General features: G+C 37.8%; 1 protein-coding gene across 1 annotated transcript in view; it reads left to right on the top strand.

Annotated features, from left to right (window-relative positions):
• Positions 1–16,646, top strand: part of LOC128855229 (fibroblast growth factor receptor 3-like) — a 68,501-nt gene extending 51,855 nt beyond the window's left edge. The window contains exon 5 of the mRNA XM_054089949.1: positions 16,513–16,646. Coding sequence (XP_053945924.1) covers positions 16,513–16,646 — 134 coding nt within the window. The remainder of the gene's footprint in view (positions 1–16,512) is intronic.
• The last annotated feature ends 240 nt before the right edge of the window (positions 16,647–16,886 follow it).

The raw sequence follows: 16,886 nt of genomic DNA, 5'->3' as shown, positions 1-16,886 counted from the left end.
CTTCTCTTTTACGTGGCCCTAAAGAAAAAAGTCTCAAGGTGTTGAGTCACCAGATCTCGGTGGTCAATTATGACCACCTCTTCGAGAGATAACACGGTCCGGAAAGTTTTCCGTAAAAGATAAATGGTTTCGATGCTTGTGTGGCATATAGCGCCGTCTTGTGGAAAATAAACGTTGTCCAGATCAATACCATCCAATTCCGGCTATAAAAAATCGTTAATCATCTTTCGATAGCGCAATCCATTCACCTGTAACACCTATTATTGGAAAACCCTATAACAACTCAATATTACAATACTTCAAACTCCTATTTATTCGATCGCTTCTTTTGAATTAAATACGACGACACTTATTCTGACCTGAAACAAATTAAAGCTGGTGTTCCATATTTCCCTTCTCAGGTGGAAATACACAGATCGAACACAGTTAAAAGGTCGAAACGCAAAAAGCCGTACCACCTCATGCAGTAATCAGCTCTTCTGCAAGCCTCGCGCAAAGCATCATCATATTAATTGTAGTATACAATACAAAAACAAAGAAAATTGTTCGCTAGTTTATTTATATTATTACGACATATCATTAGACGAAATCGAAAAAGCGCTACTCTCCTCAAAGCATAACAAAGTACCTGGCCCTAACGAAATTCCTGGTGAGATTCAGCACACTAGACAGGGCTACATAATTTACTGGGAGCTTCAACTACACTGACGAGATACAGGACAAAACACAACTGCAACTAGTGGACCGGATAGTATATAGAAAGACGTCAAATGACATCCATCGGGAGACTCTTACCATATTTTTAACTTCCCGACTCCCGAATGTCATTAGTGAAGACCAACCCCCCACCTATTGCAGACAAAGAGCTTCAGACCTGCTAAATGTGATTCACTTACGAGTTGGTTATTCTGGTAGGTTAAACTCTTACTTATTGAGAATAGATCCCGACATACTCAATACAATTCCGGCATGTGAAGGCACACCGCATGATACTAACCACATATTCACCTTCTCAAATTCATTCACCCTCTCCCCCTGCACCCAATCTGTCCCAACATGTCGAGACAGCACTCTTTCGGGGCCCGCTTTTAGATGAGGTAGACGATGACGATCGGTAATTACACCGCACTGGTAGGGCCCAGTAAACTGCTACAACAACAACAACGAAGTTCCTGCAGAAATTTTAAAATTAATTGACGGAGAAAAATTTACAAATAATTTGCGTATTTTTAATCACTTAGGCGAAGACACGAAGTACTCCTATGCCACAGGACAGATGGCCACTGTATTATTTACGGCAGTCTATGCCACCTTGAATGCGGCATACTGGATAATTTTGAAAAAGTGGCGGGGTAGCAGTATTGGAATTTGTAGTGACAGTCAAGCTCCACTGAAAGCCTTACTAACCCACGCTGCTCTTCGAAATTAGTCGGTGAGTGTAAGACAAAACTGAACAGTGTTGCAAAACACAACAAAACAAACAATACACCACAGAATTTAAAAAAAATGTGAAAAACGCCAGGGATCTAACGCAATTTGGTTTCAGAAACGGTATGGGAACCCTTGAAGTGCTCTTATGTGTTCATGTTCTAGTCCAAAACTGCATGAATATGCAAAGAGATGCCTTGGTGTGTTTTCTAGACTTTGAAAGAGCTTTCGGTAAAGTGCAACATGATGAGCTCTTTGCCATCCTAGCACCACTCGACATTGATACAAAAAACTTACGACTTTTACGGAATCTTTTTTGAAACCAATTGACTGAAATCAACGTTGACAACAAAAATCGCAAGAATCTTCAGGTGTATATTATCACCTCCCCTTTTCAACATCTGTGACGAAAACATCTTTAAAGGAGCTCTTTCGGACTCATACGAAGTCATCAAACCTAAGGCAGTAAATAAAAAGAAAACTTGAATGGTTTGCAAACGTTACTAAATTAATTAACGTTACTGAAAATTAACATCAATAAAACGAAATTTATGCTAGTCAGTAGCAGTCACGCAGGCATTGGCGCCAATGAAACACTGATGGTTCACAACACACATAAAAAAAGTTTAAAATTTCAAATACCTTGGATTCTGGCGTTGAGAAAATTGGGACACATCACCCACATTTGGCCCACATTTTTTATGCTCACAAAGATCTTAAGCTGGCATGACTTCGATATGAAGGCTGGGTCTTAACTGAATTACTGGACGCTTTAGTTATAGGTGTCTTTTATTCAGTGAGAAATAAGTCTGCTAGGCTGTCGAATGCACAATGCCGTTTGATGGTTAAGCTGGTATAAACATTATTAAGTATTAGAATTTTGCTATACCATTGACATGGATTCTCGTAATTAACCATTTGCCTGCCGGCCGAGTTGATTTTGTTGCATACCCGTATCAAAATCTGATGCTTTTAAACTCTGCAAATTTTTCACTCTGTCTTCTGAAATATTCTAACAATTTTCATATTTTTGTTTGTAATAATTTGTAATACCAAGCAAATTGTATAGAGGGAACTACCATACAAACGGGAGATATAGGCCCTTATTATGAGCAACATTCGATCTTCGACTGTAGTCGAAAGTGCTGATCGAACGAGTTTTCATTTGGTATTATGGTACTCATTCGTTGAAGAATGGAACTATTGTGAATTGCGATCGCTCGACGTATTTACAATAGATAATTTTTTCTCAGCTGATACAGCAAATCAAAATAAAAGAAAAACCGATTGTGTTGAAATTCTTTGCTAACAACATTTTTAAAAGTAAAAAAAAGTATTTTTTGTGAAAATGAGTACAACGGGGTTGTGGTTCGACGATTCATCGGACGATGAAAGATTAGTGTAACTAGCTAGAAGTAGAAAACAGTTGAGGGGCGCATCCAACCCCCTAGAAATGGCTTCCACTGAGTAAGTTTAGAATTTTCAAAATATGTTGACGTACTTAATATTACAGAAATTTCCTTACAGATTTTTAAAGAACTTTAGATTATCTAAAGAGGCGTTTATGAACCTACTGTCCAGTACAGGGAACCAGTTGCAGCAGTGCACCCGAGCCAAATCCATTCCAAATATTTTAAAGCTAGCCACAGTTCTGCGATTTTGTGCTCAGGGATCGTACCAATTGAGTATTGGTTATGAAGGTATGCTAGGACTTGCTCAACCCACTGTCTGTTGTGCTATCGCAAATAGTAGATGTCCTGGAAAATTATATTTGCCAAAGATGGATACAATTTAGTAGTACAGAGGCTGATCTGCAACAAAGAAAAGCACATTTTTATAGCAAATACCGGATTCCAGGAACAATTGGCTGTGTTGATGGCACGCATGTTAAAATTGTCGCTCCCAGGAAAGAAGTTCAGCATTTGAATTACAACAGGAAGGGATTCTACAGCATTAATGCTATGATTGTAAGTAGACATTTGTATATATTTAAATATGAGTCATAAATTCTAAATGCGAATAATGTAAATTTTAGGTTTGTGATTATACAATGAAAATAACCTACAATATATAAATGCGAAAAATCTAGGAGCTACTCATGACTCCATGGCTTTCAAGATGTCGCCATTGAAAGCGCATTTAGAGGAGCAACATCTCAATGGCCGACGCAATACTTGGCTCCTCGGTATGTAATAAACACCAATTGAAACTCCGTTTTTAATAATTTTTGTCTGTCTCAGGCGATGCTGGATACGCTCTAAAACCTTATTTAATGACGCCGTTCAGAAACTCTGAGGAAGGGTCTCCACAAAGGGCATACAACAAACAACATGCTAAAGCGAGAAGTATCATTGAGAGAACAATTGGAGTCCGGAAAAATCGATTTAGATGTTTGTTGCAGGCAAGAGCTCTTCACTATTCTCCAAAAAAAGCAACACAAATTATTAATATGTGTGCAGCTTTGCACAACATTTGCTTGTTTTATAACGTTCAACTTCTGGATGATGAGACCCTCAACGATGATGCTGAAGATATTGAAGTGGAGTCAAATAACGGAGAAGCAGAAAACATAAGAAATGAAACTCTTAGAATATTATGGGAAAATCTAAAAAGTATTAAATAGAAACCTTTACGCCACAGTTTCCGTTTTATTTTTGTTATAAATTTTATTTCTATAGACATCACAAAAAAAAAACCATTATTAACCTTAATCCATTTTGCTGCCGTTCTAACTGGTGGTCGCAAGCAATTCAGCTCCGTTGTAAATTCCTCCCATTTTTTTTGCTGTTTGAACTTTGGTGCAAGTCCCTTTAGCGAATTGTGGATTTTCTTCTAGCAACCAGCCTTTCTAATTGCTGTTTGGTACTCACGACTTTCGACCTGCATAAAATTAACAAAATTAGTATATATTTATTATCTGGTTGCTATAAAGCCATAAATAATCGCAAACAACTAACATTTTAACAAGTTTTCCCACAATACGCTACACAATCGAAAGCAAAATTGCATTCGACTCTAAATTTGGTATACAACGAAAATTTCGACAGGGTTGCACCGCTCATAATACCAAATTGACATTCGATTTTCGATCTTCGACAACCAACGAATATCGAAGATCGAATCCAACTCATAATAGGGGCCATAGTATTTTTTTTAGATAAGCAAAGGGTTAATTATACTTCGTTTAATATCTTGGAAAAATAACTATGTAACACATGGGCTGAAAAGTCCCAAACCTAACATATATATGTCACTAGTTTTATTGCATTCATCTCTTTTTCAGTTTTTACTAATCTTAGAAATATAGCTGTTAAAATTTCATGTTATTCCATTCATTAGTTTGTGAGTTAACTTAGTTATTGTGCTAAGAGTGACGCGACTTTTGTGGTTTTCAAAACAATATATAAAAAAGAAATTCGTGTTTTGATATTACAGTGCTTCTTGATAGGCAAAAATACCGTTCAAGAGAAGCTATGGCTTGAGAAGTGTTGTGGGGACTCCGCTCCATTAGAAACAACAATAAAACGATGCTTTGCTGACTTCAAACATGATAGTAGAGACGCCGATGATGCACATCACAGTGGGCGTCCAAATGAAGTGGTAACAACAGAAAACATTAAAAACATCCACAAACTCGTTTTGAATGGGAAGGGTCTGTTCAAAGTGGGTGCCGCGTTTGCTCACTGTTGATCGAACACAGGAACGTGTTGATGAATGATTTTGAGCAATGGATGAAGCGAACTTTGAATTGCTCCCACATCCTCAGCGACTCTCATCGACTACTGGCTATTCGCAGACCTATAAAAATGCTTGCCGGTAAGAAATTTTGTGCGAATAAAGCGGTTATCCCAGGAATTGAGGCCTATTTTAAGGCAAAAGGCAAATCGTTCTACAAAAGTGGTTTTGAAATGTTAGAGTAGCGTTGGAATGATTGCCATGTTCTTAATGTTTATCTTACTTTGATGAGTAAATCTAATTTTGAACAAAAAAAAAACGTGTTTTCTTTGTTAGGCCGGTACTTTTCAGCCCGTGTGTTATTCTCCTAATTAATTTATTTTATGACAGCTGATGGTTAGAACTCTAGCTTTTTAGTTTTCGTGACAGGGGTTCAGCGCTGTCAAAGGTTGATGATTTATCTGCAGTGCTTCAGCGGCACTGGTTTATGTTCCGTTGAGTTAAAATTGCGTAAAGTTATGTAACTTTAGAGTAATTACAGATTTAAAAAAGTTCAAAATCAATTAAGAAACTTCAACTTTTTGAAACTTGCCAACATCGGGTAGCGAAAACTGTTGAAATTATTAAAAGCTGCCGAGTGAGCTAAAGACTGCCTTTAGTAGGCACTGTAGCTAAGTAAAAGTGGCATGTGTACTCACTCTCACTTTTCTACAGCAATGAAATGCAACTGCTTCAAATATCCACACACACACACACACACACGCACAAGATTAACAAAAAGAAATACGCTTTGACAGAGAGCGATGATAAACTAAAAAAGTTGCTTCTTCAGCTGCACTTGGCAAAGCACCTCAGCAGCATTGCCATGGAGTTTTGAAGCTCCTGCCTTTGCTTTACAGAGCAATTACCATTTTTTAGGCAACAGTATCGTCAACTCATGACCAGCTTGCCATGAAATGCTGCTGCACTGTTCGTCAAAAACTAAAACAACAGTACTGCTGTCCAGCATTGTGCCAAATCCGTGTCTGTGTATCCCCATTTTTGCTACACACTTTTCTCTTCTTGCCTACTCACACTCCGCTGCGTAGTCTATGATTTCAATCTGACAAAATAAGCTGCAGTTTTTAGTCGTAAGTGAGATTTAAAGTAGTGCAATGAACGCACATATCCATACGCTTTTATAGCGAACGCATAAATCGGTGTAGAAGCGTATGTACATACATACATGCATTACTCGTTTGCTGGAAGAATGCCATAACTCAATCAAGCGTAAATTTGAGAAAACTGGCTTTTTTCGTTTTAGTTTTCGTTTAGTTTTTTATGCATCTCTAAGTAAAAGTAAGGACACATTTTCCGATAATGTTAATGGGAATGGAGGAGTGGACTGTTGTTTGTGCGTGCTTATTAAACTTTTCTTCTTTTTCTGGTTTATGATTTTCTTCCACCAAACGAGCGATGTGTATTAGTGAGCGGAGCGAAAGCACTCGAATGCTTTGTAAGTGTAAGTAATTCAGCTTAATGCCTTCGCATATTTGTTGTTGCGCCGAAACTGCATTTCATGCCTAAAAAGCTGTGTGTAGCTGATAGAGCTGGTAGAGCGCTGGAGCAAAGCCACGCGCAAGTGGTCCGCAGCGCAACCTTGAACGCATTTGTGGTAAGGGCGTGATTGTCTGTTTCTTACTCTTCTTCTTCCTTGCTATGCTTTAATGCGGTAATTGTTTGACGAAGATGCGCTTTTCATTCTACGCAATGTTGTCTTAGGGATAAGTTTAATTTAAGTTTGGATAAGCAGGGAAATTTTCTCACTTCTTCTTCTTGTCCCGCACGTACTTCGTTCATTCAGGTTGTGTTTTAAGGTTTCAAGGCAGGCGCATGTATTGAAAGTTTGGCTTGAAATATTTTATATACGTATATGCATACATATTTATGTAATATACATCAGGGTGGAGTGATTTTTGTTCTTTTTTGCAATTGTGTTTGACAGACTTGCAGAAAGCGGCTTGCACAAAAATGCAAATTAAATCTTCAAAATAATACCCATCGCCAACGACACATTTTTCCCATCTCTCAGGCAATTTGTGGATGCCGCGCCAAAAAAATTGGCCGTCTTTGGTCACAAACCAATCATCGAGCCATTTTTTGGCTTCTTCGTGAGAATTGAAGCGCTGCTCGGAAAGTGTCTGGCCCATCGATGCAAACAAACGATAATCGGAAAGCGCCAAGTTTGGTGAGTCAGCCGCGTGCAGCAGCGCTTCCCAATCGTACGTCTCCACCAATTCCCGGGTCGCTCTTGTTCGATGTGGCGGTGCATTGTCATCAAGAAAAATTACTTTGTGACGCCGATCGGCATATTCTTGGCGTTTTCAGTGTGTAGCGCTGTTCATATCGGTCAATTGTCGTTGGTAGCGTGCACCGTCAACTGTTTCCCCTGGTTTTAATAGCTCGTACCAAATCATACCACGCTGATCCCAGAAAACTCACAGCATTGCCTTGCGACCGAAGCGATTTGGTTTGGCCGTTGTTTTTGGCTTGTAGCCGTGCGGACCATACGATCGTTTACGCTGGGGATTGGAAAAATACACCCATTTTTCATCATCCTTAACGATTCGATGCAAAAAAGACTTCCTTTTGAACCGGGAGGGCAGCATTTCACAAGTGGTTTCACGATGTCCGCAAATCGTAGTTTGAAGGCACGGAATTCTACATTTTTAAGAGCGACAATAATGCATTATTGTATGAAACGTAACAAGCAATGAACTGGATAGTGTTGACAGATGACAGACGAAAAAAACAAGACATTTGGGAAGGTTTAAAAATACCCCTAGCGACATCTATGGACTAATAGCTGAAAGTCGCATTTATAGCTATATACCTGGAAAGTGTAGACAAAATATTTGCCCAGACCAAAATTACATTTTGAAATAAAAGGGAAATATCCACTTTCGAATTTTCTAGATATATTCAAAACGCTTTCATCTCCTACAAAAGTAATTTATTTACTTATTTATTTATTAATATTTTGCCTATGAACACAAACTTCATACAGCCTAAATAGAAAGAGAATTAGAAAAACTGTCAAACCAGAATTATATACCTAAAAAAAATATAAAGCAATCAAATATATACTTTTCGGCTATCTAAGTGTAGTTAGATAGAACCCAAAATTGAATAAAATTCACTTACGGCTTGAACAAGAAGAAAATTTCGCGAATACTCTGTATACATTAAGGGGACCCAGTGGTCTAGAAATTTTCAAAAAATCGGTTTTTTTGTTTTTCGATATTTCGAAAGTATAGTATCTTAAGAATAAACTGTGAAATTCCCATGCAGAAATTCCAAATATTAAAGCTTCTACATCCCACTAACTTGGTACAGAGTGGTCCGCGCGCTCCTGTACCTCAAACTTTGAACTCATTTGTCTCGAAACGACTTTTTTCAACCGAATCGTCTGAAGTTTTAATATCTTGTTCACAACATTAATGACTATCATCCGTACTAGAATCATATTATTATTTCAATTATTTCATATTTTTTTATTAAAAACTGAAAATAAAAAACCGATTTTTGAAAACCGCGCCATTTTGTCAAAGTTTGTTTTGTTCCTTTATTCTAGTAGCGGGTCATAGCTACAATCATACTGACTAAAATTTTTTTTTTTTTTTGGTTTTTGTAGTGCAGATAAATAGAAGAGCCAAGATGGATAACACCATTCAGGTCCAATTTTTCGGGACGGTCAACTTTAGCGTCATTTTGAAAATTATTAAAATTAAAAAAATAATTTTTTTCATTTTTGTATGTAAAAGAAGTTAAAAAAAAGACTCAAAAATTTAAATATCGTTTTTATTTTTTTTTTACTGTATATACCCTGAATTTTCGAGCTGTAGACCACACGGACCTCTTAAGCACCATAAAAAGTTAAAAAGCTATGAAAATTAAACTGTGATACAGTCTGTATCAGAAGAAAAGAACCGTTTTTTTTCTTATAACTTCAAAATATATTTCGTTCTGCTTTGCTTTTTGCTACATAATAGTCCCACTCAAGGCCTACGACGCAAGTGTTAACTCAGGTTAGTGCCGTTCGAAACTTTCCCAGAAGCGCAATCAAACAAAATTGAGTGAGAAGTATACGAAGCGTTTTGAGGCGGTATATTTATGCACGCATTCGAAAGGGCCGAAATTATCTTATTGTCGGCTGCAAAAGTAATTAAAAAATCAAAAAGGTTTGTTGTGATTTGGAATCAACAGTATAAAGGGTACACAAATATTGATGACTTTACCGAGCGCGGCTTGAAGCGAGTGACGAAAAAAAAGCGGGATAAAGTGATCGTCCAACTTTCTAAACGGGACACTTCTTTGCGACTACGCCAATTACGATCAGTTCTTGTTGAAAAGGGCATAGATGTGAGTATCAACACCATCAAACGTCGACTGAAGAAGGCGAAAACAGAAGAACACATTGAGAAACAACAAAACAGGAAAATGGGGTCACAGTAATGGCTTAGCCTTCGCAGTCCCCAGACGCCAACCCCATTGAAAGTGCATGGGGAACTATGAGAACGCATCTTGCCGGAAGGCTAGTCCACGATTTAAAGCAACTCGTGCGCCAAGTTCGCAAAATCTAGTCCTGTTTGTCGACGAGCTACGCAGAAAAGCTTCAAAGTTTGCCGAGAAGATGTCAGGCAACACTCGACAACGGTGAAGACTACAGGGCTTGTTGAGTAATTGCGACCCGTAGTTTTGTATATACATACTTTCGTGTATATTGAACTTAATTATTTCGGAAAGAAATGAGCAGTCAATACTGCCATTGGTGATGCGATATGCAAATGAAAACGAGAAAACTAATCTTCTTACTTTCAAAGGCTTTAAGTTAATCAAAAGCAAACCAGACTTATTGGTAAGAATTGGCTCAATACAGCTCAATGAATGTATAGGGTGATTTTTTAAGAGCTATAAGAAGGTTTTTCAAAAACAACACACGTAAAATTCAGAAAAATTCATGAATTTTTTATTTAAATCGATAGTACAGTCCATATAATTTAATGTTTGAAGATTATTTCGCGCAAATGTTGACCGCGACTGCGCTTCAAATGGTCCATCCGCTTAGTCAAATTTTGGCATACTCTTTCCAATGTTTCGGCCGGTATCTCACATCTAAATGCTTTAATGCTGTCTTCCAATGCGTTAATGTAAGGAAGCTTGTCTGAATAGACATGATTTTTAACATATCCTCACAAAAAATAATCTAAAGGCGTTATATCGCACGATCTGGGTAGCCAATTGACAGGTCTCGAACGTGAAATAAAATGTTCACCGACCTCGCCTCTCAACAAGTCCATTTTTACGCGTGCTGTGTGGCATGTGGCACCGTCTTGCTGAAACCACATGTCATGCAAGTCAAGCTCTTGCATTTTGGGCAAAAAAAAGTTGGATATCATTTCACGGTAGCGCTCACCATTCACAGTTACGTAACGATTCGCAGCATCTTTGAAGAGATACGGTGATACCTCCAGCCCATAAACCGCACCAAACTGTGACCTTTTCTGGATACATTGGTAGCTCTTGCAATTCTTCAGGCAGATCTTCATTCCAAAATCGACAATTCTGCTTATTTACGTACCCATTGATCCGAAAATGAGCTTCGTCGCTGAACACAATTTTTCGATAAAAAAGTGTATCTTAAGCTTTCTTAACAGAACATGCATTTTTATAATAAAATTCAACGATTTGCAAGCGTTGTTCGTTTGCAATACGATTCATAGTTAAATTATAGACCAAACTGAAGATATTTGACAGTGAAACAAAACACGAAACGTACGTCAGCTGTTCAAACCAACTGTTTAAAAAGATAATAGCTAAAAAATCACCCGTTAGTTTTGATTAATATACGAAGATTTTTAATAAGGACGTTTACCCTTGTCTTACTCTAGTGTTAACTCTGAAGGACTCGGATTTATTATCTTGTATCATCACTTTTGATGAGGTTTTAAATTTATGAAATGCTATTGATACTATCGAACCAATGTTGTGCTCAAAATATTTTTCCATGGACTCTTTGAGAAAAATATTTTACTCTTACAATTTACGTCATTATATTGTTCCACAAATGGAACTTTCCAGGAAAATAATACTTGGAAATTTTTATCAATAAATGCGGGTTTTCATTGCTATTCCACTACGAGAAAAAAAGGAAAGGAAAATAAAAGAAATCCACACATTATCGCCCCACCCTAACGTACATTATTACATCAGTTTAAGATTTAAATAAACATTCAAGTGGTGTGGCTAACAAAAGTTTGGCTCAAATTCAGGATTTATGTGTAAGTTATGCAAAAAAAGCAACAAAAAAAAAATTCACTTTAAGTTGGAACTTTAAGTAATGAACATTAAGAATCGATGGCAGCTGTTCTGAAGTATATACAGTTTTAATTTGAAAATTTTTGCAACACGCGTCTGAAAAAAAAACAACACAGAGAATATCAGAAGCTAGAAATTAATTCAAAAAGGAAAGTGAAACTTTCTTTTCACGAACCAGCAGCTGTCTACAGAAGATATGCAAGTTACTCGTTAGTTGTATGTACAGTGGCGAGCATAAACGAGTGCTTTATGCTTGTTTTTAGTATCTTTAGAATTGTTTGCTATTTTTTATACATATCTACTTGTAGTTCATTCCATTTAACCCTACAGTAGTCGCGCCCCTGAAACTGACGTAATTGGTCGCGCGGTCTATATATGTAATCCATTTTAAAATTAAAAATACAAAAGATAAATATTTAATTCTTCCATTGCTTTTGATTTAAGTATTCTTGTTATTGTTTAATTTATTAATATTAATCAAAAATAACATAAACAAACTTTCTGTTCTTACATAAAATAAATAAAACCCAAAACTTCATTTTTTAACAAAAAATTAAGATACTTCACAAAAGTATAAAATATATATAAAATAACCAGAAGATAATTGAGATGTTTTAATTGTTTTCGAAACATGACGAACATACAGTCTTGGAATGATCACGACAAATGAATTTATTGCAAGCGTTACACACTTTACGGGTGCTTTTGTTACGGGCCCTTCCACAATCGTAGCAACGACCGACGTAGTTATTGTGCGTTGGACCTTGATGAGTTACAACTTGTGGAAGATCCAAGAAGTCTTTTATCTTAAATGTCAGTGTTCTAGGTAGCGTGGTAAGTGTTAATCTTTGGTGAGCCAGTGGTTTCATCCAAGACAAGGCTAAGTCTATGAGAAAATCACGCCTTTTGACAGATTCATAGTTACTGTTTGCAGTGTAAATGCATAATGCGTTGAGAGCACTGAGGTTTACAAGATTATTGAACTTAGTCAACGGCCACCTTCTCGAATTCCTAGATACGTCATAAAGAGAACACATCTTGTCAACCAGATCAACTCCATTTTTAGTGCGATTATAGTATGTTATTATTTCCGGCTTTCGTTGATCTCCGGTGTCAGAATCAATCGCTGCATCGTAGACATGGCTATTACCACTTTGTTGGCTTTTGGTACTTAAGAAACCAGGAGTATATAGGACAGTGAAATCCAAATTTTAAGGAGCATATTGGATTGCTTCTAGCTATTCTAAATTCCCGGGGAACTTCTCTTTTATCTTTTCGAACGGTAGCAACCATTGTAATTCCATTATCAAATAATTGCTTTGCAATTTTCAGAGAGGAAAACCAATTGTCCATTGTAAGATTGGTATGTCTATTCAAAATTGGTTGCACCATTCTCATCACGATATCAAATCTCTCGTTGCTTAACCGAAATGGACCTTCGGGTTGTTGGCCGGCGTAAATTTCTAAGTTATAGGTGTATGGGTAATGAACATCTACAAGTGCAAAAACTTTCAGTCCATACTTAGCAGGTTTATTTGGAATATACTGCCGAAAAGAACAACGCCCTCTGAAGGACAAGAGTTGTTCGTCCAAAGTCATTTCAGCAGAGTAGCATACATATGCAAATATTATCAGAAAAGTTCCACAAAATTGTAAAATGAAAAAGTATGCCAAAAGTCCACTTTTCTTTACAAAGTATAACTAGCTATTAGCATAAAACCTAATTTAAAATACTTACGTAATGGGTCGCGCGGCATACATACGTAGACCATGAATTTCACGAACCTCTAGCGACACTACTGCATGCGACAATTAACAGCGGAACACTGAGAGGGACTCTCTATTTGTTAGTTACAAGTAGCAAAAATCTCCAATGAAATCGATGCATGATTTTCAAGAAATTTAAAATTTAATAATGGTGGATTACATATGTAGACCGCGCGACTACTGCAGGGTTAACCAAAATCATATGAATAAGACTTTCAATTCTAATACAAAATTAAGAATTGCTGACTTTTTCTTCATTCATTAGTTCGGTTTCATTAAAATTATAAATTTTTTAATCTCAAGCCTTACACAATTTTCGGGTACGCAGTAATATGGCTATCCAAAATTTATTCCATATGAAAACTAAACTCTTGATTGCTCAAAAAAATTAAAAATATAAATTGCATTTTCTATGCCCCAAAAATTAAAAAAAATATAATACGATTTTTCAGTTTAAAAACTGCACTAAAATTCAATGGAAATGAAACTTCATGCACGAAAATTTTCAAAAAAATAAATCCAATACAGATAAAAATTTGGATGGAAATTAGTGGAATGTTTTACCAAGTTTGTGCAAGTATTAGAACCTCTTAAGGAATTAAAAACAGTCTCTTCAGATCTAATAATTTGTTGGAGGTGAAAAAATAGTAACATAAAGGGCCTGGCACTCGAAGTGTAACCAACTTCAGACCGCTCGCGCAGCTAATGCACGGGCATCAGCCGTCTGTTAGTTGGCTAAATGATAGTCCAGAGTATTGTTTACAAGCGCGTGGAAGCCTTTTGCCCAGAGTAAACGCGAAAAAACAATCTCAGTAATGGATTTCAAACGTAATAATCTGATTGCATTATATTATATTTGGCTGGAAAATAACAATCAGCGATTGTTCGTGAGCTCAAGCACCTTAGAGTAAATAAAGTGTTTGCTTATCGCTACATTACTCGTTACAATGATGCTGGTAGTATCGCGAAACGTCATGGAGTGGGTCACCAAAAGACTGCATGTCACACCCAAAACGCAACAAGTGAAACTTGAGCGAGCGAAGGAGTTGCTTCACTTGTTAATCATGGGGGTGGATCGGTAATGGTATGTGGTTGTATGTCCGCTGCTGGTACTGGAAGTTTGTGCTTCATTGACGGGAATATGGACCACAAACAATACCTAAAAATTATGAAAGAAAATATGGTCCAAAGCGCTGACAAGTTGGGAATTAAGGACAATTTCTAATATAGTCAGGACAACGATCCCAAGCATAAGGCACCTGATGTCCGTCTATGGCATATGTACAACTGCCCTAAAGCACTTGAAACCTCCAGACATCAATGTAATTGAATATCTGTGGGCTGATTTGAAAAACAAACCCTAAAATCTTATTATTAGACACAAGAAAGACCGAGACGATGCTATTAAAGAAGAGTGGGGGAAAATATACCTTTTAACATGAAAGAAGCTCGTCGAATTTATGCCAAGAAGACTGAATGCTGTTGGAAAAAATAAAGGATTGGATCGAAGTCCATGACTTCTCTGTTGTCCAATGCCGAACAGGGGCCGTACCAGTTTCCATTGTGTTTCAGCCTGCAGATGGCCCTCAAGGCCTCTCCTTGGATCAAAGCATCAAGTGGTGGTAAACCAATCAGAGCATCTAGTGCTGGGCCTGAAGTAGTCGCAAAAGCTCCGGTGCAACAGATGGGCACAGTGCGTGGTAGTCTGGTCCATGGACCTTGCTAGGAGAAAGACCCCACGTTTTCCCAAAGACACCTTTGCACTGCCAGAAGGCTGTCAGTGCCTTGGATGTTTTTGTTTCAACAAGTGACTTCTTTGGATAGTTGGATTGTGAATCCTTTTAGCTTAGGCAGAACGAGACCATCAAGCTTCATCCTTCAGGTAAAGAGAACAAAACCAGTTTTGATGGGGTTTGCCGGTAGACCATTTGCACAGAAACAAGTATCAATCATATCCAGTGTTTTCTGTACTTTTCTACAGATGTTCATAAGCGAAGAGTCCGTCATCAAACAGGCAACGTCTTCCGCTACCATTTAAGGTGGTAAGATGGTGGTGGATCACCATGCATCAGAGCAATGGAGACAGCACACCACCTTGGGGTAGCCTCTATTAACCCCGGACGACACCAGCAGATCCTCCTCCGCCCGCGCCATGACGATTCTTTGGGCTAGCATTGGACAAATCCAATTCACTAGTACTCGGTCTGCACCATATCTGCTGGCAGAGCTGCACATGCTGTCGAAAGTGGCATTATCAAAAGCCCCCTCTATATCCAAAAATATACCCATAGCGTCGTCCCTTCTATCGATGGCCTGCTCTACCATAGCCACAAGGTTTTGCAGTGCCGACTCGCAGGATTTTCCACTTTGATTGGCATGCTGAAATGGAGAGAGTGGGTGAACCTTCAACGACTTCTGACGCATATGCAGCTCCACTAGCCGTTCGAGACTTTTCAGCATGAAAAAGTTCATGCAGATAGGTCGAAAGCTTTTGGGGCTGGTGTAGTCATTTCTCGCAACCTTAGGGATGAAAGCGACTCTCACCATCCTTCACGAGCGTGGTATATAAGCCAGTGGCAAGCATGCAGTGAAGATTTTCTACTTCCTTCCGCATGGCGGGATAAATGCCATCTGGTCCGGGGGACTTGTAGCCGCCAAAAGATTCGATGGCAAATCGAATGGCGGCTTCATTCACCACAGATCTGTCAACGTATCAGTCACACCGAGAAGGTGTAGCAGCTTTGATAGCAGCCTCTTTCGTTGAAGGCTGTTGCCGGCCAATGCTAATCTGATTTCCTGGAGAGTGAGAGTCCGTTAGCAAGCTGAATATCGCACTTTGTTTCTCCATGAAGGAGCTATCAGATTTGGCGGTTGGATCCCTTTTCTTGATCCTAACCAATTTTGCTGAGTTACTCAGAGATTCAATACCGCCGCAGAATTCCCTAAAAGAAGCCCTTTACTACTACATACTCGAAAGTTTTCTGAAACCTTTGATTAAAGGTAGGAAATATTTAAATATCTTTTTTGTTTTTTTTTAATTTTGAAAAAGTTTATTACTTGTATTTAAGTATATGGTTTTTGTAAGCAAATGAACTACATTTTGTTTTGAGAAATTTTAATATTAAATCAGAAACAAATAAATTGTCAAAATTAGTTAATAAGTCCCTGTGCTACAGTTTTCTAACGCAATGCATATCTCTTGTGCTTCTAGACCAATGTCTATAGATTTTAAAATTTATTATATTTAGTGTTTCAATAACCCATAATTCTTTATTTTATTTGCAGATTCCGATAGCGTCTACGTGCACGTAATTAAAAGTGAACACCCTGCAGCTATGCAACACGAGCGTGCTATCGCCCTACAACGACCGCACCTGTTCCTCTCTTTGCTCATAGTAATAAGTTTACAAGTCAGATGAAACGAAATTCGGTAGCAAGCTAGTGTAATTAAATATTAATTATTTATAGATGTATATATTCTGTTTAATACCAGATAAAGTACATAGAATTAGAAAAGCAACAACACTTTTGTATTTACAAATACTCAAAACTATTTGTACATAATAAAAGCGTGCCATGCGGTAACCTACCTGGCTGCCGCTCTACCCGATGGATATACAACTAGTTAAGTTTATCCATTGTTTCTTAGAAGGCTCCTT

Source organism: Anastrepha ludens, chromosome 2 (genome assembly GCF_028408465.1).
Source record: "Anastrepha ludens isolate Willacy chromosome 2, idAnaLude1.1, whole genome shotgun sequence".
Lineage (NCBI taxonomy): Eukaryota > Metazoa > Arthropoda > Insecta > Diptera > Tephritidae > Anastrepha > Anastrepha ludens.
The sequence above is the reverse complement of the archived record's forward strand: the minus strand, read 5'-3'. Positions and strand labels throughout refer to the sequence as shown.